The sequence below is a fragment of the Somniosus microcephalus genome, unplaced genomic scaffold, assembly GCF_052327205.1.
Source record: "Somniosus microcephalus isolate GS21.2 unplaced genomic scaffold, FLI_Smic_1.0 unresolved_chr1, whole genome shotgun sequence".
Taxonomy (NCBI): Eukaryota; Metazoa; Chordata; class Chondrichthyes; order Squaliformes; family Somniosidae; genus Somniosus; species Somniosus microcephalus.
In genome coordinates, this window is record NW_028225179.1 from 161,246,387 (window position 1) to 161,267,880 (window position 21,494).

General features: G+C 50.2%; 1 protein-coding gene and 1 long non-coding RNA gene across 2 annotated transcripts in view; one reads left to right on the forward strand and one right to left on the reverse strand.

Moving 5' to 3' along the window:
- Positions 1-12,381, reverse strand: part of LOC147096405 (uncharacterized) — a 35,113-nt gene extending 22,732 nt beyond the window's left edge. Inside the window, exon 1 of the long non-coding RNA XR_015074903.1 lies at positions 12,124-12,381. This is a non-coding gene — a long non-coding RNA (uncharacterized LOC147096405). The remainder of the gene's footprint in view (positions 1-12,123) is intronic.
- An 864-nt stretch (positions 12,382-13,245) lies between these two features.
- Positions 13,246-20,296, forward strand: LOC147096406 (uncharacterized). The gene is made up of 3 exons (XM_085973816.1): positions 13,246-13,288; positions 14,597-18,469; positions 20,185-20,296. The coding sequence occupies exons 1-2, from the start codon at positions 13,246-13,248 to the stop codon at positions 16,684-16,686; spliced, it is 2,133 nt and encodes a 710-aa protein (XP_085829942.1). The 3' UTR covers positions 16,687-18,469; positions 20,185-20,296.
- Positions 20,297-21,494: the final 1,198 nt, after the last annotated feature.

A 21,494-nucleotide genomic window follows, 5' to 3' on the forward strand; every position in this document is an offset into this window, starting at 1 on the left:
ACACCGGTTGCGCTGCGCCGGCACCGATGACGTCATCGGTGTGCGCAGCGTCCCGGTTGCCGTGGTGACGGGCCCCAGCGCCGAAATTGAGTTGCGGCCGCCTCGCCCGTGGCAGCCGCAACTAAGATTTTTTCAACCGAGTCTTCCCCGAGTTAGCGCCGGCGCATTAAGGTCGCGCGGCGGCCGGCCGCTTTCCCGCCGGCCGCCTGCCCGCACCTCCCTCCCCGGACTCCTCCACCCCCCCCCCGCGGAACAGATGCGTCTGGCCTGCAAGCCCGGCACTTGTCCGAGGTGCCGGGCTCATTTTTTTCAATATTTGAACGGACAGCGGGCGGGTGCAGGCAGCTCCTCCTTAACTGAAGGAGGAGGCCTGCACTTCCCCAGCCTGCTGCACTGCATCGGGTCCCGCAGTGCCGGATTAGCGCCGCAATGCGGCAGTCAGCACCCATTGGGAGGCGCTCATGCCCGCCAGTAGCGCTGGCAGCCGTCTGGGCGCGGTGCTACTGAATTTTTGGCGCGCGCAGGGGGACTTAGCGCCGGCGCTAAATTTCCGGCGCTAAAGCCCTGGCGCGGCGCCAACTCAATTTCTAGGCCAAAGCCTTCAGGCTTGTTTTTTTAACGCTCATAGACCTATTGGAATTATTATTTACTGTGGCCATGTTTGATTTAAACTGTTGATTTCTCTGACTGCCACTTTTGTTTTTCTCCTTCCTATCTTTTGCTTTTATCCTTGTTTCCCTTTCCTCTGTCTCCCTGCTCAGGTTCCTAACCCCCTGCCATTTTAGTTTAAACCCTCCCCCACAGCATTAGCAAACACTCCCCCTAGGACATTGGTTCCAGCCCTGCCCAGGTGCAAACCGTCCGGTTTGAACTGGTCCCACCTCCCCCAGAACCGGTTCCAATGTCCCAGGAACTTGAATCCCTCCCCCTGGCACCATTCCTCTAGCCACGTATTCATCTGAAGTATCCTTCTATTTCTACTCTGACTAGCACGTGGCACTGGTAGCAATCCTGAGATTACTACCTTTGAGGTCCTGTTTTTTAATTTATCTCCTAACTCCCTATATTCCGCTTTTAGGACCTCATCCCACTTTTTACCTATATCGTTGGTGCCTATATGCACCATGACAACTGGCTGTTCACCCTCCCCTTTGAAGATGTTCTGCAGCCGCTCGGAGACAGAAGTTGTTGTTGAACACATGGGAGTACGATATTGTTGCCATCACGGAGACATGGTTGAGGGAGGGTCAGGACTGGCAGCTCAATATTCCGGGGTATAGAATCTTCAGGCGAGACAGAGGGGGGTTTAAAAGGGGAGGGGGTGTTGCAATATTAATTAAGGAGTCAATTACTGCTGTAAGGAGGGATGATACATTAGCGGGTTCCTCAAATGAGGCCATATGGGTAGAACTTAAAAACAAAAAGGGAGCAAGCACTTTGCTGGGAGTGTACTATAGGCCCCCAAACAGTCAGGGGGAGATAGAGGAACAGATATGTAGGCAAATCTCAGAGAAGTGTGAAAATAATAGGGTAATAATAGTGGGGGATTTCAACTTCCCCAATATAAATTGGGATAGTCAGAGTGTGAAAGGCTTAGAGGGTGCAGAATTCTTAAAGTGCATCCAGGAGAGCTTTTTGAGCCAACATGTAGAAAGTCCTACAAGAGAGGGGGCGGTACTGGACCTAATTCTGGGGAATGTAGCCGGGCAAGTGGTGGAAGTATCAGTCGGAGAGCATTTTGGCGACAGTGACCATAATTCGGTGAGATTTAAGGTGGTCATGGAAAAAGACAAAGACGGCCCGGAAATAAGGGTTCTAAATTGGGGGAAGGCCGATTTTAATATGATAAGGCAGGATCTGGCCAAAGTGGACTGGGAGCAGCTACTTATAGGAAAATCCACATCAAAACAGTGGGAGACTTTCAGAAGGGAAATAGAGAGAGTACAGCGCCAACATGTTCCTGTAAAGGTCAAGGGTGGGACCAACAAGCAAAGGGAGCCTTGGATGACAAGGGAGATACAAAAATGCATTAGAAATAAAAGGGGGGCTTTTGGCAGTTACAAAAGACTAAAGACGGAAGAAGCCCTAGAGGAGTATAAAAAGTGCAGGGGCATACTTAAAAAAGAAATTAGGAGGGCGAGGAGGGGCCATGAAATAACACTGGCGAGCAAAATAAAGGAAAATCCTAAGATGTTTTATAAGTATATTAAGGGCAAGAGGATAACCAGGGAAAGGGTAGGGCCCATTAGGGACCAAAGTGGCAATCTGTGTGTAGAGCCAGATGATGTAGGCGGGGTTTTAAATGAATTTTTTGCATCTGTGTTCACTATGGAGAAAGACGATGCAGACATAGAAATCAGGCAAGGGGATTGTGACATACTTGAACATATTAGCATCGAGAGGGAGGAGGTGCTAGCGGTTTTAGCAGGCCAAAAAGTGGATAAATCCCCAGGCCCGGACGAGATGTATCCCAGGCTGCTGTGTGAGGCAAAGGAGGAGATTGCAGGGGCTCTGACACAAATTTTCAGAACCTCTCTGGCCACAGGGGATGTACCAGAGGACTGGAGAACAGCTAATGTAGTACCATTATACAAGAAGGGTAGCAGGGATAAACCAGGGAATTACAGGCCAGTGAGCCTAACATCTGTGGTAGGGAAATTATTGGAAAAAATTCTGAGGGACAAAATTAGTCTCCACTTGGAGAGGCAAGGATTAAGCGGGGATAGTCAGCATGGCTTTGTCAAGGGTAAATCATGTCTGACAAATCTGATTGAATTTTTCGAGGGGGTGACTAGGGAGGTGGATGAGGGAAATGCTGTGGATGTGGTTTACATGGACTTCAGTAAAGCTTTTGACAAAGTCCCGCATAGGGGACTGGTCAAGAAGGTAAGAGCCCATGGGATCCAGGGTGCCTTGGCGCGTTGGATCCTAAACTGGCTGAGTGGCAGGAGGCAGAGGGTGATGGTCGAAGGTTGCTTTTGTGACTGGAAGCCTGTGTCCAGTGGGGTACCTCAGGGATCGGTGCTGGGTCCCTTGTTGTTTGTGATCTACATAAATGATTTGGATGAGAATGTAAAAGGGATGATCAGTAAGTTTGCAGATGACACGAAAATTGGTGGGGTGGTAAATTGCAAGGAGGAAAGCCTCAGGCTACAGGACGATATAGACGGGTTGGTCAGATGGGCGGAAAAGTGGCAAATGGAATTTAACCCTGAAAAGTGCGAGGTGATGCATTTTGGACGGACAAATAAGGCAAGGGAATACACACTGAGTGGTAGGACCCTAGGAAGTACAGAGGGTCAGAGGGACCTCGGTGTACATGTACATAGATCTCTGAAGGCAGCAGAACAAGTAGACAAGGTGGTTAAAAAGGCATATGGGATACTTGCCTTCATTAGCCGAGGCATAGAATATAAGAGCAGGCAGGTTATGATGGAGCTGTACAAAACGCTGGTGAGGCCACAGCTGGAGTACTGTGTGCAGTTCTGGTCGCCTCACTATAGGAAGGATGTGATTGCTTTGGAGAGGGTGCAGAGAAGATTCACCAGGATGTTACCTGGGATGGAGCGCCTCAGCTATGAAGAAAGACTAAACAGGCTGGGGTTGTTTTCCTTGGAGCAAAGAAGGCTGAGGGGGGACCTGATTGAGGTGTACAAAATGATGAGGGGCATAGATAGGGTAGACAAAGAGGAACTTTTCCCCTTAGTAGGGGGGTCAATAACAAGGGGGCATAGATTCAGGGTAAGGGGCAGGAGATTTAGAGGGGATTTGAGGAGGAACTTTTTCACCCAGAGGGTGGTTGGAATGTGGAACTCAATGCCTAAAAGGGTGGTAGAGGCAGGAACCCTCACAACATTCAAGAAGCATTTGGATGAGCACTTGAAATGCCATTGCATACAAGGCTATGGACCAAATGCTGGAAAATGGGATTAGACTGGACAGGGATGGATGGGCGGCGCAGACACGATGGGCCGAAGGGCCTCTTTCTGTGCTGTAAAACTCTATGACTCTATGACTCTATGACCCTTGCACCAGGGAGTCTCGTTTGCGGCCACAGAAATGCCCATCTCTTCCCCTTACAATTGAATCCCCTATTACTATAGCTCTACCCCTCTTTTTCCTCCCATTCTGTGCAGCAGAGCCACCCCTGGTGCCAGGAAGTTGGCTGCTGCTGCCTTCCTCTGATAAGCCATCCCCCCCAACAGTACTCAAAGTGGTGTATCTGTTGGAGAGGGGGATGGCCACAGGGGACCCCTGCACTACCTGCCTGCGCCTAGTACTCTGCCTGTTGGTCACCCGTTCCCTTTCTTCCTGTCCAACCTCTACCTGCGGTCTGTCCAACTCCGTAAATGTGCTATTCACGATGTCCTGAGCATCGTGAACGCTCCAGTATGTATTCAATCGCAGCTCCAGCGCCGCAATGCGGTCTGTCAGTAGCTGCAGCTGGATGCACTTCCTGCACATGTAGTTGTCAGGGACACAGGAAGTGTCCCTGAGTTCCCACATACTGCAGGAGGAGCATATCACGGGGCCCGGCTGTCCTGCCATGACTTACCCTTTAATTAATTGAATTTAAATTAAATCAATCAATCCCACTATTACACTACAGTTAACTGGTTTACCAACAGTCCCCGCTACACCAGAGAGACCTTAGAAACTATAAACCAGAGTTAAAGTTTAAAAAAAAAGAGAAATACTCACCAACCAATCACTTACCTGCTTCCTGGTGATGTCACACTTTGATTACTTTTTACCTCTCTACCCTGCTGTTGAACTGGTCGGGCCTCGCCTCGCTCGCTGCCGCCGATTTTAAACTGCCGCCGATGCTCAGTGTTCCCACGCAGGTCCGCTCTGGTCGGGCTGCTCCTCACTCACTGCCGCCGGTTTTAAACTGCCGCCGATGCTCAGTGTTCCCACGCAGGTCCGCTCTGGTCGGGCTGCTCCTCACTCACTGCCGCCGGTTTTAACTGCCACCGATGCTCAGTGTTCCCACACAGGTCCGCTCTGGTCGGGCTGCTCCTCACTCACTGCCGCTGATTTTAAACTGCCGCCGATGCTCAGAGTTCCCACGCAGGCCCGCTCTGGTCGGGCTGCTCCTCACTCACTGCAGCCGATGCTCAGTGTTCCCACGCAGGTCCGCTCTGGTCGGAGGAGACATTGGGTCGATTGGGCTTATACTCGCTGGAGTTTAGAAGCATGAGAGGGGATCTCATTGAAACTCATAAAATTCTAACAGGACTAGACAGACTAGATGCAGGAAGGATGTTCCTGATGGCCAGGGAGTCCAGAACCAGGGGTCACAGTCTAAGGATAAGGGGTAAGCCATTTAGGTCTGAGATGAGGAGGAATTTCTTCACCCAGAGAGTGGTGAACCTGTGGAATTCTCTACCACAGAAGGCAGTAGAGGCCAATTCATTAAATATATTCAAGAAGGAGTTGGATATATTTCTTAAGGCTAAAGGGATCAAGGGATATGGGGAAAAGGCAGGGACAGGGTACTGAATTTGGATGAACAGCCATGATCTCATTGAATGGCAGAGCAGGCTCAAGGGGCCGAATGGCCTACTCCTGCTCCTATCTTCTATGTTTCTATGCTGTGGTGTACATGGACTTCCAAAAGGCATTTGATAAAGTGCCACAGCCATGGGCTTCAACTTTTCTGAGAAGCCCATTAATAAAAGGGACCGTGGCAGCATGGATATGAAATTGGCCCAGTGACAGGAAACAGAGGGTAGTGGTGAACGGTTGTTTTTCGGACTGGAGGAAGGTACACAGTGGCGTTCCTCAGGGGTCGGTTCTAGGACCACTGCTTTTCTTGATATGTTCTGGATGAGCAAAAATTTTCTCCAATTAAATATTGGGAAGACTGAAGCCATTGTTTTCGGCCCCTGCCACAAACTCTGTTCCCGAGCCACTGACCCCATCCCTCTCCTTAACATCTGTCTGAGGCTGAACCACACTGTTCACAACCTTGGTGTCATATTTGACCCTGAAATGAGCTTCCGGCCACATATCCACAGTACAACAAAGACCGCCTACTTCCACCTCGGTAACATCGCCCGTCTCCGCCCCTGCCTCAGCTCATCCGCTGCTGGAACCCTCACCCATGTCTTTGTTACCTCTAGACTTGACTATTCCAACGCACTCCTGGCCGGCCTCCCACATTCCACCCTACGTAAACTTGAGGTCATCCAAATCTCAGCTGCCCGTGTCCTAACTCGCACCAAGTCCCGTTCACCCATCTCCCCTGTGCTCGCTGACCTATATTGGCTCCTGGTTAAGCAGCGCCTTGATTTCAAAATTCTCATCCTTGTTTTCAAATCCCTCAATGGCCTCGCCCCTCCCTATCTCTGTAATCTTCTCCAGCCCCACAACCCCCCTGAGATATCTGTGCTCCTCTAATTCTGCCCTCTTGAGAATCCCTGATTATAATCGTTCAACCTTTGGTGGCCGTGCCTTCTGTTGCCGGGGCCCCGAGCTCTGGAATTCCCTGCCTCAACCTCTCCGCCTCGCTACCTCTCTTTCCTCCTTTAAGACGCTCCTTAAAACCTACCTCTTTGACCAAGCTTTTGGTCACCTGCCCTAATTTCTCCTTATGTGGCTCGGTGTCAAATTTTTTTTGTCTTAAAATACTCCTGTGCAGCGCCTTGGGACGTTTTACTACGTTAAAGGCGCTATATAAATACAAGTTGTCCTTGTTGATATATATCAGTGACTTGGACATGGGTGTACAGGGCACTATTTCAAAATTTGCAGATGACACAAAACTTGGAAGTATAGTGAACAGTGAGGGTGATAGTGATAGACTTCAAGAGGACATAGACAGGCTAATAGAGAGGGTTCGAGTACAGGAACAAGGATGTCTTGCTGCAGTTGGTGAGGCCACACCTTGAGTATTGTGTGCAGTTTTGGTCGCCTTATCTGAGGAAGGATGTTCATGCCACGGAGAGAGTTCAGCGAAGATTCACCAGGCTGATACCTGGGATGGCAGGAATGACATATGAGGAGAGATTGGGTCGATTGGGCTTATACTCACTGGAGTTTAGAAGAATGAGGGGATCTCATTGAAACTTATAAAATTCTAACAGGACCAGACAGACTAGATGCAGGAAGGATGTTCCTGATGGTCGGGGAGTCCAGAACCAGGGGTCACAGTCTAAGGGTAAGGGGTAAGCCATTTAGGACTGAGATGAGGAGGAATTTCTTCACCCAGAGAGTGGTGAACCTGTGGAATTCTCTATCACAGAAGGCAGTTGAGGCCAATTCATTAAATATATTCAAGAAGGAGTTAGATATATTTCTTAAGGCTAAAGGGATCAAGGGATATGGGGAGAAAGCAGGGACCGGGTACTGAATTTGGATGATCAGCCATGATCTCATTGAATGGCGGAGCAGGCTCGAGGGCCCGAATGGCCTACTCCTGCTCCGATCTTCCATATTTCTATGTTTAATGGAATGGGCGGACATGTGGCAGATGAAATTTAACACAGAAACGTGCAAAGTGATACATTTTGGTAGGAAGAACAAGGAGAGGCAATATAAACTAAAGGGTACAATTCTAAAGGGGGTGCAGGAACAGAGAGACCTGGGGGTATGTGTGCACAAATCGTTGAAGGTGGCAGGGCAGGTTGAAAAAGCGGTTAAAAAAGCATACGGGATCCTGGGCTTCATAAATAGAGGCATAGAGTCCAAAAGCAAGGAAGTGATGATGAACCTTTATAAAACACTGGTTCGGCCTCAACTGGTGAATTGTGTCCAATTCTGGGCACCGCACTTTAGGAAGGATGTGAAGGCCTTAGAGAGGGTGCAGAAAAGATTTACCAGAATGGTTCCAGGGATGAGGGACTTCAGTGATGTGGATAGACTGGAGAAGCTGGGGTTGTTTTCCTTAGAGCAGAGAAGGTTGAGAGGAGATTTGATCGAGGTGTTCAAAATCATGAGGGGTCTGGACAGAGTAGATAGAGAGAAACTGTTCCCATTGGCAGAAGGGTCGAGAACCAGAGGACACAGATTTAAGGTGATTGGCAGAAGGTCCAAAGGCGACATGAGGAAAAACTTTTTTACGCAGTGAGTGGTTAGGATCTGGAATGCACTGCCTGAAAGGGTGGTGGAGGCAGATTCAATCACCGCTTTCAAAAGGGAATTGGATAAGTACCTGAAGGAAAGAAATGTGCAGGGTTACGGGGAAAGGGCGGGGAGTGGGACTAGCTGAGAGTGGGCACGGGCTCGACGGGCCGAATGGCCTCCTTCTGTGCTGTAACCATTCTGATTCTATAGGAGCAGGAGTCGGCCATTCGGCCCCTCGAGCCTGCTCCGCCATTGAATAAGATCATCGACCCCAACTCCACTTTCCCGCCCGATCCCCATATCCCTCGATTCCCCGAGAGCCCAAACACCTTTCGATCTCCGCCTTGAATATACTCATCGACTGAGCCTCCACAGCCCTCTGGGGCAGAGAATTCCAAAGATTCACCACCCTCTGAGTGAAGAAATTCCTCCTCACCTCAGTCTTTAATGGCCCACCCCTTATCCTGAGACTGTGACCCCTGGTTCTGGACTCTCCAGAACTTCAGCCAGGCAAAGCCGCCATCAGTCACTGCAAGAACGGTTAAATGTTTAAAAAATGAAACAACAACAACTTGTATTTATATAGCGCCTTTAAAACATCCCAAGGCGTTTCACAGGAGTGTTCTAAGACAAAAAAAATGACACCGAGTCACATAACAAGAAATTAGGGCAGGTGACCAAAAGCTTGGTCAAAGAGGTAGGTTTTAAGGAGCATCTTAAAGGAGGAAAGAGAGGTAGCAAGGCGGAGAGGATTAGGGAGGGAATTCCAGAGCTTAGGGCCCAGGCGGCTGAAGGCACGGCCACCAATGGTGGAGTGATTATAATCAGGGATATTCGAGAGGCCAGAATTAGAGGAGCACAGATATCTCTGGTGGTTGTGGGGCTGGAGGAGGTTACAGAGATAGGGAGGGGGCGAGGCCTCTGAAAACAAGGATGAGAATTTTTAAATTGAGGCGTTGCTGAACCGGGTGCCAGTGTAGGTCAGCGAGCACAGGGGTGATGGGTGAACGGGTCTTGGTGCGAGTTAGGACACGGGCAGCCGAGTTTTGGATGACCTCAAGTTGACGTGGGCTGGAATGTGGGAGGCCAGCCAGGAGTGTGTTGGAATAGTCAAATCTAGAGGTAACAAAGGCCCGGGTGAGGGTTTCAGCAGCGGATGAGCTGAGGCAGGGGCGGAGACGGGCGATGTTACCGAGGTGGAAGTAGGCAGTCTTTGTTATGCTGTGGATATGTGGTCAGAAGCTCATTTCAGGGTCAAATATGACACCAAGGTTGTGAACAGTGTGGTTCAGCCTCAGACAAATGTTCGGGAGAGGGATGGAGTCAGTGGCTCGGGAACAGAGTTTGTGGGGTGTCTGTCCCTTTAACTACAATTCATAGACTCATGGATATTTACGGCACAGAAGGAGGCCATTTGGCCCATCATGTCTGTGCCGGCCGACAAAGAGCTATTCACCCTAATCCCACTTTCCAGCTCTTGGTCCGTAGCCTTGTAGGTTACAGCACTTCAGGTGCACATCCAAGTACTTTTTAAATGTGATGAGGGTCTCTGCCTCTACCACCCTGTCAGGCAGTGAGTTCCAGACCCCCACCACCCTCTGGGTGAAAAACATTCTCCTCAACTCCCCTCTAAACCTCCATCCAATTACTTTAAATCTGTGCCCCCGGGTTATTGATCTGTCTGCCAAGGGAAATAGGTCCTTCCTATCCACTCTCTCTCGGCCCCTCATAGTGTTATACACCTCAATCAGGTCTCCCCTCAGCCTCCTCTGTTCCAAAGAAAACAACCCCAGCCTGTTCGATAAGGTCCCACATAAGAGATTAGCGTGTAAAGTTAAGGCACATGGGATTGGGGGTAAGGTACTGACTTGGATAGAGAACTGGTTGGCAGACAGGAAGCAAAGAGTTGGAATAAACGGGTCTTTATCCGAGTGGCAGGCAGTGACTAGTGGGGTACCGCAGGGATCGGTCCTTTGACCCCAGCTATTCACAATATATATTAATGATCTAGACGAGGGAACTAGATGTAATATCTCCAAATTTGCAGATGACACAAAGCTGGGTGGGCGTGTGTGCTGTGAGGAGGATGTAGAGAAACTCCAGTATGATTTGGACAAGTTGGGTGATTGTACTGCATCTGCCATGCATCTGCCCAATGTAGATAAATGCGAGGTTATCCATTTTGGTGGCAAAAACAGGAAGGCAGATTATTATCTGAACGGCAATAGATTGGGAGAAGGGGAAGTGCAATGAGACCTGGGTGTCCTTGTGCACCAGTCGCTGAAGGTAAGCATGCAGGTGCAGCAGGCGGTTAAGAAGGCAAATGGTATGTTGGCCTTCGTAGCAAGAGGGTTTGCGTACAGGAACAAGGATGTCTTGCTGCAGTTGTACAGGGCCTTGGTGAGACCACACCTTGAGTATTGTGTGCAGTTTTGGTCGCCTTATCTGAGGAAGGAGGTTCTTGCCATGGAGAAAGTGCAGCGAAGATTCACCAGACTGATACCTGGGATGGCAGGAATGACGTATGAGGAGAGATTGGGTCGATTGGGCTTATACTCGCTGGAGTTTAGAAGAATGAGAGGGGATCTAATTGAAACTTATAAAATTCTAACAGGACTAGACAGACTAGATGCAGGAAGGATGTTCCCGATGGCCGGGGAGTCCAGAACCAGGGGTCACAGTCTAAGGATAAGGGGTAAGCCATTTAGGACAGAGATGAGGAGGAATTTCTTCACCGAGAGTGGTGAACCTGTGGCATTCTCTACCACAGAAGGCAGTTGAGGCCAATTCATTAAATATCTTCAAGAAGGAGTTAGATATATTTCTTAAGGCTAAAGGGATCAAGGGATATGGGGAGAAGGCAGCGACAGGGTACTGAATTTGGATGATCAGCCATGATCTCATGAAATGGCGGAGCAGGCTCGAGGGGCCGAATGCTCCTATCTTCTATGTTTCTATGTTCGGCCTCAGACAAATGTTAGGGAGAGGGATGGAGTCAGTGGCTCGGGAATGGAGTTTGTGGGGTGGTTGTCCCTTTAACTACAATTCATAGAATCATAGATATTTACAGCACAGAAGGAATCCATTCGGCCCATCGTGTCCGTGCTGGCCGGCAAAGAGCTATCCTCCCTAACCCCACTTTCCAGCACTTGGTCCGTAGCCCTGTAGGTTACAGCACTTCCAAGTGCACATCCAAGTACTTTTCAAATGTGATTAGGGTCTCTGCCTCTACCACCCTTTCAGGCAGTGAGTTCCAGACCCTCACCACCCTCCGGGTGAAGAAAGTTCCGCTCAACTCACCCTCGAAACCTCCAACCAATTACTTTAAATCTCTGCCCCCTGGTTATTGATCTGTCTGCTAAGGGAAATAGGTCCTTCCTATCCACTCAATCTCGGCCGCTCATTATTTTATACACCTCAATTAGGTCTCCCCTCAGCCGCCTCTGTTCCATTAAGATATATCAAAAAAAAGCAGTGGTCTGAATCAATGTTCACGTTAAGTTGCGCGGCCACGCAGCGGTCTGGAGGTTCCGCGCAGCCGGCTCACTGCCCTATAAGTGGAATAAACGCACATGCGCGGAAATTTGAATGGGTCGTGCAGCCCGTTAAAGGGGACACGCACCTCAAAAAAAGAGGGAACATTGATCCTAATACCGACCCCTGGGGAACATCACTGTTTACCTCCTTCCAGTCTGAAAAGAAACCGTTCACCACTACTCTCTGCTTTCTGTCCCTTGGCAGAAAATTGGGAGGGGGCGAGTGCAAACAGCACCTGATTTCTCACCAAGCACTCACGGGAGCAGGGGATTTGCCCTACTTTAAATGTCAGTCTCTTAAATATACATTATATAAAGGGAGACGCTATCCCATTAAAATCGGTCATCCACGGGGACGCAGTCCCTTTAATGAAACCTCATAGAAAAAGAGAGCGCCTGTCCCTTTAAGAGAACCCCCACCACTCCCATATTCTCTTAAAGTGCTTGAAATTAATAATTAAAAACGCAGAAAATTAATATTAAAAAAATTAATTCAGGGAGAAAAAATATTTTTACTCACATTTGCTCCACAGGGTTTCTTGTTTCTGTTTCATCAATTTAAAAACGAACTGCTTTTTTTATGATCAGCCACGATCGCATTGAATGGTGGAGCAGGCTCAAGGGGCCGAATGGCCGACTCCTGCTCCTATCTTCTATGTTTCTCTGTTTAAAACAAGTATCTTCTGTAAAATAAAAAAAGGAACATTAAAAATAAACTTTCCCAGGCTCACAGATCCTGACCAGGCCCCTTTACAAAATGGCGGCGGGCCCATCCCAGGTCCCGCCTCCTCCTTCGCCGCGATTGATTGGAGGACCAAAGCCCCTCGGTCGGTCCTCCAGGCTCCGCCTCCCCTCGCTCATTGGTGCAGAGCTCAGTGTCAGTCGGTGCACGCCGGCGACGTCGTGACGTTGCAGGGTGGGCGGTTGGAGCAGGCGGGAAATTAAATCAATTTAAATTAAATCTCCCGTCAGCCTCCTCTGTTCCACTCAGCCGGCGCAAGTACCCGCCCCTCGGGCTCCCTGATTGGTTGGAGGACACGCCGCCGGCTCGCTCCTCCAGCCCCGCCCACTGGGTGCCGCAAGCCCCGCCCCTCGGGCTCCCCGATTGGTTGGAGGACCCGCCGCCGGCTCGCTCCACCAGCCCCGCCCACTGGGTGCCGCTAGTCCCGCCCCTCGGGCTCCCCGATTGGTTGGAGGACCCGCCGCCGGCTCGCACCTCCAGCCCCGCCCCGCTCGCTCCCTATTGGTGGGAAGCTGCCGTCAATCAGGCCGTGGGCCCGGGTGACGTGTCCCCGAGGAGATCACGTGAACCGTCCAAGTGCCGCCGCTCGGTCCGGGGCCTCGCGGACTCTGAGGTTTTTCTATTTCTCTCGATTCTCTCCCGATCCACCCCGCGCCATTCTCCACCCAATCGGAGCGGAGAAAACTCACTTCGCGTCACCGATCGCGACTCTGGAACCGACACCAAGGCCTTTCCCCGGAATGGCCCCGCGCCGACTCCGTCCGGCAGGATCCGAGTGCGCAGGCGCAGCTCCGAGTGGGGGAGGGGGTTGGTCTCCTCTGGGCATGCGCGGTCATTACCCTTGGTGACCGGGAGGGGTCGCTGTGCCGGACTCGGCCCAAACCGCCGCCCCCTGTGCGCATGCGCGGGCTCTCGGCTGTCCATCCACCAACCGCCAGAAGAGGTCGCTGGTGAGACCAGTGAAGGAAGAAAGACTTGCATTTATATAGCGCCTTTCACCACCGGACGTCCCAAAGTACTTTACAGCCAATGAAGTACTTTTGCAGTGTAGTCACTGTTGTAATGTAGGAAATGTGGCAGTCATTTAGCGCACAGCAAGCTCCCACAAACAGCACTGTGATAATGACCAGATAATCTATCATTTTTTTATGTTGATTGAGGGATAAACATTGGCTCGGACACTGGGGATAATTCCCCTGCTCTTTCCCACATTACAACAGTGACTACTTCATTGTAGTACTTCATTGGCTGTAAAGCACTTTAGGATATCTGGTGGCACTATATAAATGCAAGTCTTTCTTTCCTGAAATAATGCCATGGGATCTTTTACATCCACCTGAGAGAGCAAACAGGGCCTCAATTTAACATCTCATCCGAAAGACGGCACCTCCGACAGTGCCACACTCCCTCAGCACTGCACTGGAGTGTCAGCCTGGATTTTTGTGCTCAAGTCTCTGGAGTGGGACTATGAACCCACAACTTTCTGACTCAGAGTTGAGAGTGCTACCCACTGCGCCACTGGCAGACACTAAAGCGCAAGCAGTTCTGACGAATGGTCAGCGACGTGAAACGTTAACTCTGTTTCTCTCTCCACAGATGCTGCCTGACCTGCTGAGTATTTCCAGCATTTTCTGTTCTTATTAAAGAAACAAGGGAGTGATTGCTGACAGGAAGAATGTTGGGTCGTCCTGCGCATGCGCACCTCCCTGGCGGCTGAGGCAAAACACCGACTCGCCCCCACCTGAGCCGCTCAGGCATACTAGATGTTGCGGCTCCGCATGCACGCCCGATGTTCCAACCGCGGGGTTTTGTGTGCTGAGCATGCGTGTTGCGGACCGATCGGGACGGGCGATTGTAGAGCAGGAGGGAGAGCGCGGGGGCCATGAGCACATGCGCGGGACTCAGAGTCAACAGAGCACTTTCTGCAGAGCCAGGGCCTTGTGGGTATTACAGCCGCCATTACTGCTGATCCTTTCAACCAACCTGTGCAGCAGCTGGGGCCTGAAAATCAGCTTCACTGCCCCTAGGTTCGGAAAGGGTAAAATTAAACAACAGTTTGCCTCTGATCCTTTTCTGATCTCAATTTACAGGGTTATAGAAGTGGAGCAGTTACAGGCGGGTAGCTCAGACCAAACATCACGTCAAGATCTGACAGAGTCGCTGGATTCATCAGGACCTGAATATCATCGGCCTTTTCACATGGAAGGAGAGAGCAGCGATCGCAGCGATGACAAACCGCACACGTGTTCAGTGTGTGGACGCGGATTCAGCCGATCGCCTGACCTGGTGAGACACGTGCACCGTCACACCAGGGAGAAACCGAGTAAAGGTGGGGACGGCGGGAAGGGCTTCAGTTCCCCGGCTGCATTGGAAGTTCAATGGTGCAGTCACACCAGGGACAGTCTGTTCACCTGCTCCGTGTGTGGAAAGGGATTTGTTTGTTCATCCCACCTGCAAACACACCAGGGACTTCACACTGAGGAGAGACCATTTCAATGTTCTGACTGTGGGAAGAGCTTTAAAGGCCCTCAGGATCAGAAGAGACACCAGCTTGTTCACACTGATGAGAGACCATTTCAATGTTCTGACTGTGGGAAGAGCTTTAAAAGCCCCAGGGAACTGAAGGGACACCAGCTTGTTCACACTGATGAGAGACCATTTCAATGTTCTGACTGTGGGAAGAGCTTTAAAACCGCTCGGTATCTGAAGGGACACCAGCTTGTTCACACTGATGAGAGACCATTTCAATGTTCTGACTGTGGGACAAGCTTTAAAAGCCCCAGGGAACTGAAGGGACACCAGCTTGTTCACACTGATGAGAGACCATTTCAGTGTCCTAACTGCGGGAAGAGCTTTAAAAGCCCCGGGGAACTAAAGCAACACCAACTTATTCACACTGACGAGAGACCCTTTAAATGTTCTGACTGTGGGAAGAGCTTTAAAAGCCCCGGGGAACTAAAGCAACACCAACTTATTCACACTGACGAGAGACCCTTTAAATGTTCTGACTGTGGGAAGAGCTTTAAAAGCCCCCAGGAGCTGAAGGGACACTGGCTCCTACACACTGGGGAGAGGCCGTTCACCTGCTCCGTGTGTGGTAAGGGATTCGCTAATTCATCCCACCTGCTGGTACATCAGCGAGTTCATACTGGGGAGACGCCGTTCACCTGCTCCGTGTGTGGGAAGGGATTCACTGATTCATCCCACCTGCTGGTACATCAGCGAGTTCACACTGACGAGAGACCCTTTAAATGTTCTGACTGTGGGATGAGCTTTAATAGCTCTGGGGGTTTGAAGAGACACCAACACCTACACACTGGGGAGAGGCCATTCACCTGCTCCGTGTGTGGGAAGGGATTCATTCAGTCATTCCACCTGATGGTACATCAGCGAGTTCACACTGGGGAGAGACCGTTCACCTGCTCCGTGTGTGGGAAGGGATTCACTGATTCATCCCACCTGCTGGTACATCAGCGAGTTCACAGTGACGAGAGACCCTTTAAATGTTCTGACTGTGGGATGAGCTTTAAAAGCTCCGGGGGTTTGAAGAGACACCAACACCTACACACTGGGGAGAAGCCATTCACCTGCTCCGTGTGTGGGAAGGAATTCATTCAGTCATTCCACCTGATGGTACATCAGCGAGTTCACACTGGGGAGAGACCATTCACCTGCTCCGTGTGTGGGAAGGGATTCACTGATTCATCCAACCTGCTGACACATCAGCGAGTTCACACTGACGAGAGACCCTTTCAATGTTCTGACTGTGGGAAGAGCTTTAAAAGCTCTGGGGTTCTGAAGGGACACCAGCGAGTTCACACTGGGGAGAGTCAGTTCACCTGCTCTGTGTGTGGGAAGGGATTCACTCAGTCATCCAACCTGCTGACACATCAGCGAGTTCACACTGGCGAGAGGCCCTTTAAATGTTCTGACTGTGGGAAGAGTTTTAAAAGCTCCGGGGAGCTGAAGGGACACCAGCGAGTTCACACTGGGGAGAGACTCTTTCAATGTTCTGAGTGTGGGAAGAGTTTTAAAAGCTCCGGGGAGCTCAAGCTACATCAACACCTACACACTGGGGAGAGGCCGTTCAGCTGCTCTGTGTGTGGGAAGGGATTCGCTGATTCATCCAACCTGCTGGCACATCGGCGAGTTCACACTGGGGAGAGTCCGTTCACTTGCTCCGTGTGTGGGAAGGGATTCATTCAGTCATTCAACCTGCTGACACATCAGCGAGTTCACACTGACGAGAGGCCCTTTAAATGTTCTGACTGTGGGAAGAGCTTTAAAAGCTCCGGGGAGTTGAAGAGACACCAGCGACTTCACACTGATCATAGAATCTAACAGCACAGAAGGAGGTGATTCGGCCCATCGTGTCTTTGAAAGAGCTGTCCAATTTAGTCCCACACCCCAGCTTTATCCCCAGAACTCTGCAAACTAGTCCTCTTCAAGGACTCGTCCAATTACTGTTTGAAAGTTCCTGTGGAACCTGGTTCCAGCATCCTTTCAGATGGTGCGTTCCAGATCTGAACAACCCTCTGTGTGAAAACAATTCTCCTCATTTCACCTATAGTTCTTTTAGTAACTATTTTAAATCTGTGACCTTTGGTTACCGACCCACTTGCCAAAGTGAACAGTTTCTCCCTACTTGCTCGATCAAATCCCCTCATCATTTTGAACACCTCTTAATCTTCTCTGCTCTAAGGGGAACAATCCCAGCTTCTCCAATCTCTCCACATAACTGAAGTCCCTCATCCCTGGTACCATCCTGGTCAACCTCCTCTGCACCCTCTCCAAGGCCTTGACATCCTTCCTAAAGTGTGGTGCCCAGAACTGTACACAAGACTCCAGCTGAGGCCAAAACCCTGCAGCTGTACAAAACCCTGGTTAGACCACACCTGGAGCACTGTGAGCTGTTCTGGGCATCACACCTTAGGAAGGATATATTGGCCTTGGAGGGAGTGCAGCGTAGGTTTACCAGAATGATACCTGGACTTCAAGGGTTAAGTTACGAGGAGGGATTACACAAATTAGGGTTGTATTCCCTGGAATTTAGAAAGTTAAGGGGTGATCTGATCGAAGTTTTCAGGATATTAAGGGGAACAGATAGGGTAGAGAGAGAGAAACTATTTCTGCTGGTTGGGGATTCTAGGACTGGGGGCATAGTCTAAAAATTAGAGCCAGACCTTTCAGGAGTGAAATTAGGAAACACTTCTACACACAAAGGGTGGTAGAAGTTTGGAACTCTCTTCCGCAAACAGCAATTGATGCTCGGTCAATTGTTAATTTTCAATCTGAGATTGATAGGTTTTTGTTAACCAAAGGTATTAAGGGATATGGGCCAAAGGCGGGTGTATGGAGTTAGGTCGCAGATCAGCCATGATCACATTGAATGGTGGAACAGGCTCGAGGGGCTAAATGGCCTCCTCCTGTCCTATGTTCCTAACTAGTGATTTGTAAAGGTTTAGTGTAACTTCCTTGTTTTTGTATTCAATGGCACTATTTACAAAGCCAAGTATCCCATACGCTTTCTGAACCGCCTCACCAACTTGCCGTGGCACTTTCAAAGACTTGTGAATATGGACCCCCAGGTCCCTCTGCTCTTGCACCCCCTCAAAATAGTCCCATTTAGATTATACGGCCTCTCCCTGTTGTTTCTCCCAAAGTGCATCACTTCACACTTATCCTCATTTAATTTCATCTGCCTTGTGTCTGCTCATTTCACAGTCTGTCTCTGTCCTTCTGAAGTCTGCTACTACTACACTCACAAAACTTGGCAACATAGTAAATAGTATCATCCGTAAACTGTGAAATTGTTCACCTATACCCAAGTCCAGGTCAGTTATATATAACAAGAAAAGCAATGGTCCTAATCCCGACCCCTGGGGGACCCACTGCATACCTCCCTCCAGTCAGAAAAACAGCCCTCAGCACTGCTCACTGCCTCCTCTCCCTTAGCCAATTATATACCCAAATTACCATCAGCCCTTTAATTCCCTCTGCTTCTATTTTCAGAGTAAGTCTCTTATGTGGTATTTTATCAAATGCCTTTTGAAAGTCCATATATACAACATCTGCTGCACTACCTTCATCAACTCTCTGTTACTTCATCAGAGAACTCAATCAGGTTAGTCAAACAGGATTTACCTTTAACAAATCCATACTGGCTGCCCCTTATTAACCCATGCTTCTCCAAGTGAGAATTAATTTTGTCCTTGACAATGGTCTCTAGTCGTTCACCCACCACTGTAGGGGCCGCAAAATCCCCTCAGCCCCCGAAGATCGGGAAATATTAATCCACATCGTAGACGAAGACTCCCAGGGTATAAAGATTAAGCTCAGGAAGTCCTCTGCCGCCGTTTTTGTCTCTTACTCTTTGGACTGCAGGTGAGCAAGGTTTTGACCCACTAGCAAGACAATCTAGTGAGAAGTAAAGGGGTGGTAATTTAAGGGAAATGTTGCTAAGATTGTAAGGTTAACATTGTAGCCATTTATCCCTCGTTTTTGCCATCTGCCTTCCCCTGTTAAGCAATTTTACCGTGATTACTTTGATCGTGTGGTGTAGTTTCTTTAGTTTGAATAAAATTTGACTTTCTTGCATCCAGACCATTTGTCCGTTTTTAATATATCATTAATTATAAGTTCCTCAAGTCAGAACTGGAGGAGGGGGGGTTTAGCGATTCAAAACCGCTGATTGGAATTGGTCACAGTGCAGTGGCAAAGGCTGCCTGACCAGGTAAATTACCGTAAACCAGGTTAAGGATGCCCACCTACACCACTGACATTAGACTGATTGGCCTGTAGTTCCCAAGTTTGTCCCTCTTCCCCTTTTTTTAAACAGGGTGTAACATTTCAATCCTCCAGTCCTCTGGCACCACTCCCATATATCTGAGGGAGATTGAAAGATTGTGGTCGGAGCTTCTGCTATCTCCACCCTAGCTTCCCTCTGCAATCTAGGATGCATCCACCTGGACTGGGTGACTTGTTAACTTTGAGTGATGACAACCTATTTAGCACCTCCTTTCTATCCATTTTTATCCAATTTCTCTACTCCCCCCTCCTCTACTGCGACATTAACTTCATCCTCTTCTTTTGTGAAGACAGATGCTAAGTACTCATTCAGTACCTCAGCCACGCTCTCTGCCTCCGTATGATGAGCTCCTATTTGGTCCCTAATCGGCCCCACCATTCCTTTAACTATCCTTTTACTATTCATACGTTTGTAAAAGATTTTTCGGTTCCCTTTTACATTACCCACTAATCTTTTCTTGTATTCTCTCAGCTGTGGCTCAGTGGGTAGCACACTTGCTCTTTGAGTCAGAAGGTTGTGGGTTCTAGTCCCACTCCAGGGACTTGAGCACATAAAGCTAGGCTGACACTCCAGTGCAGTGCTGAGGGAGTGCTGCACTGTTTCTGATGAGACTTTAAAGTGAGGCCCCGTCTGCTCTCAGGTGGATGTAAAAGATCCCATGGCACTCTTTTGAAGAAGAGTAGGGGAGTGTCCTGGCCAATATTTATCCCTCAACCAACATAACAAAAACAGATTACCTGGTTATTATCACAATGCTGTTTGTGGGAGCTTGCTGAGCACAAATTGGCTGCCGTGTTTCCCACATTACAACAATGACTCCACTTCAAAAGTACTTCATTGGCTGTAAAGAGCTTTGAGATGTCTGGTGGTCGTGAAAGGCGCTATATCAATGCAAGTCTTTCTTTCATATATCCTTTTTCAATTTCACCCCACTCTCTCTATTCAGGTTTTTGACTGCATTCTGTACCTGACATTTGTCGTAAACCTCCTTTTTCTGTTTTATTCTAACCTCGATATCCTTTGTCATCCAGGGAGCTTGAGCTTTGGACGCCCCATCTTTCCTCCTTATGGGAATGTGCTTGGTTTGTACCTGGTGTCAAATTTTGTTTTATAACGCTCCCGTGAAGCACGTTGGGACATTTTACTACATTAAATACGTTCTATAAATACAAATCGTTGTTATTGTCTGAAACTAACAAATTCCACAGAGGAAAAATAACAGTATTTTTACTCCCAAATATTAAATATTTTGTTCCACAAGGTTTATCTGCTTTTATTGATGAATTAAAAAAGTCTCTATTAAAACCTGAGCCAGTGTGTTGTGAGACAAAGAGCCTTGTGTCCAATGCGGGGAATAAAGGCCTACAGCCTCCCCGGGCCCTGAACAAGGGACTGGAGAAACTCGCTGCCCTGCGGATCAGACAATCAGCCGGCGCTAGTCCCGCCCCTCGGGCTCCCCGATTGGTTGGAGGACCCGCCGCCGGCTCGCTCCTCCAGCCCCGCCCCGCTCGCTCCCAATTGGTCGGAAGCTCCCGTCAATCACCCGGGCAGTGTGAGCTGAGCATGCACGGACCTTGGCAGCTGCCGCTGACACATCAGGTGAGAGAGCTCAGGGAGCGGGTTAATGAACCCCAGGGGAGGCTGCGAGATTCTCAGCAGCTCAGCTCTGCTCGGTGCTCGGTGCTCCACACCCCAGCTGCTCACGGGGAATGTCAGTGCAGAGGGCCCAGTGCAGAAGGCCCAGGGTGGAAGACCCAGAGGAGAGTGTCCTAGGCGGGAGGCCCAGCACGGAGGAGCCCAGGCGGGGGGCCCAGCACGGAGGACCCAGAGGAGAGTGCCCTAGGTGGGAGGCCCAGCACGGAGGACCCCAGGCAGGGAGCCCAGCACGGAGGACCCCAGGCAGGGGGCCCAGCATGGAGGACCCTAGGCGGGAGGCCCAGCATGGAGGACCCCAGGCGGGAGGCCCAGGGTGGGGGGCCCAGCATGGAGGACCCCAGGCAGGGGGCCGAGGGCGGAGGACCCCAGGCGTGGGGCCCTGAGCAGAGGACCCCAGGCGGGAGGCCCAGCACGGAGGACCCCAGGCGAGGGGCCCAGCACGGAGGACCCCAGGCGGGAGGCCCACCACGGAGGGCCCCGGCGGGTGGCCCAGCACGGAGGACCCCAGGCGGGGGGCCCAGCACGGAGGACCCAGAGGAGAGTGTCCTAGGCGGGGGGCCCAGCACGGAGGACCCCAGGTGGGGGGCCCAGCATGGAGGGCCCCAGGCGGGGGGCCCAGGGCGGAGGATCCCAGGCGGGGGGCCCAGTGCGGAGCGGCTGGTCGACAGAAGCGGAGTCGGGAGAT

Excerpts from the sequence above, each read along its gene's own strand:
- LOC147096406 (XM_085973816.1), top strand. The coding sequence starts at position 13,246 with ATGCGCGGGCTCTCGGCTGTCCATCCACCAACCGCCAGAAGAG. Across the intron at positions 13,289-14,596 it reads TCCACCAACCGCCAGAAGAG|TGTGTGGACGCGGATTCAGC; the intron begins GTCGCTGGTGAG and ends ACACGTGTTCAG.